This window comes from Camelina sativa, chromosome 4 (genome assembly GCF_000633955.1).
Source record: "Camelina sativa cultivar DH55 chromosome 4, Cs, whole genome shotgun sequence".
NCBI lineage: Eukaryota > Viridiplantae > Streptophyta > Magnoliopsida > Brassicales > Brassicaceae > Camelina > Camelina sativa.
Genome location: NC_025688.1, coordinates 22148058 through 22149778, shown reverse-complemented (window position 1 = coordinate 22149778; position 1721 = coordinate 22148058). Strand labels below are relative to the sequence as shown.

Here is a 1721-nt window from a genome sequence, read left to right as displayed (position 1 = left end):
TTCCGTTTCCGTCACCGTCACCGTCCACCTTCCGTTTTATCTCATCCTCACCGTTCGTCTTCTCCGATCTAGCTCACCGTCGTCCACCGTATGATGGACTCCGTTCACGATTCCTTTTCGCCGGGATCTTCTCGTCCTTCGCCGTCGACGCTTTCTCGTGAAGATTGCTGGAGCGAGGAAGCGACCTTCACGCTCATCCAAGCCTGGGGTAATCGCTTCGTCGAGCTTAGCCGTGGTAATCTCCGTCAGAAACACTGGCAAGAGGTCGCTAACGCCGTTAACGACCGTCACTTCAACTCCGGCCGAAACGTTTCCGCCGCCAAATCGCAGCCGTATCGCACCGACGTTCAGTGTAAAAACCGGATCGATACTTTGAAGAAGAAGTACAAAGTCGAGAAAGCTAGGGTTTCGGATTCTAATCCAGGCTCCTACGTCAGCCCTTGGCCTTTCTTCTCCGCTCTGGATGACCTTCTCCGGGAAAGCTTTCCGACGTCTAGTACTCCTGATTCAACTGATAACAACCCCAACCTGAGGCTATCACTTCCGATGGCGATTATTCCGGTTCCGGTCGCTCCACGATCGGCGATCCCAAGACGTCCGGCGAATTCTCCGGCGATTATACCTCACGTCGGCGACGATTTACTCGGATTTCGCGGAAATCTTAACGCATTCGCGGCAGCAGCGGCGGCGGCGGCGTGTCCGGCGTCTGAGGATGATTCTGAAGGTTCAAGGTCTAGATCGAGCGGTGGTCGTAGCGGAAGCAACAAGAAGCGGGAGAGGGAAATTGAGAAGAAGCAAGGTTACAAGGAAGTTGCCGACGCAATTGAGAGGCTTGGACAGATATACGAGAGAGTCGAGGAGAGGAAGAGGAAGGAAATGGTGGAACTGGAGAAGCAGAGGATGAGATTCGCTAAGGAATTGGAATGCCATAGGATGCAGCTCTTCACTGAGATGCAGGTTCGTCTTCACAAGCTCCGGCGTACCTCTGGCTCCAAAGAACCGAATTCTTCTGCCTCCGCCGGTGAGACCTGAAACCTTTCTCTCTCTCTCTCTCTCACCGTATATTGCAATTATGTGTCCTGCTTCATTTTGATTTTACTTTGCTTGTGATTCTCTGTGCCACTGAAGTATGAAACAAATTGATTTCGAACATAGATGATGAATCTGAATCGGGGAAAAAGTCATTTAGTATAGCAAGTATTTTGGTATCTATGATGAGTAGGAGGTCCTGGTTACATCACTCTTTAATTTGTAGCATTGTTATTGTACCTTGAGACTGGAAACATTCTCACAATGACTGACATGAGCAATATAGTTGGGAAGCTGTTCCATGAGCTAAAAAAATTGAATCTGCTTCTGTTTTTTTTGCTGCTAGATTAAGCATGAGTGCTTTTATATACTGGTACGATGATGATTTCCTCTATTGCTTTTCTATTTTAAGTGTGACGGCCAAGAACTGTTTCCCTTCATATACATTGTTGAGATTTTGGTGATTGAGAAGATTGTGAGTTTACATACTAATTGCTTCGAAAGTTAGGAAATAATGGTATCGATGTTTGAAAAGACAATTCATGATATGTTGGAGAATCAGGTTTGATTTAGAGGGACAATGCTTGAGATGATGCTGAAGAATGAATCTCTGAGAACAAACTATATAGTATATGACACATGATAATAGATAGGTCAAAGAGACTTGCAGCCATTGAGATGTAGTCTCAAAT

General features: G+C 46.4%; 1 protein-coding gene across 1 annotated transcript; it reads left to right on the top strand.

Moving 5' to 3' along the window:
- Positions 7-1715, top strand: LOC104781774 (trihelix transcription factor ASIL2-like). Its single transcript, XM_019244871.1, has one exon. The coding sequence runs from the start codon at positions 91-93 to the stop codon at positions 1030-1032; it is 942 nt and encodes a 313-aa protein (XP_019100416.1). The 5' UTR covers positions 7-90; the 3' UTR covers positions 1033-1715.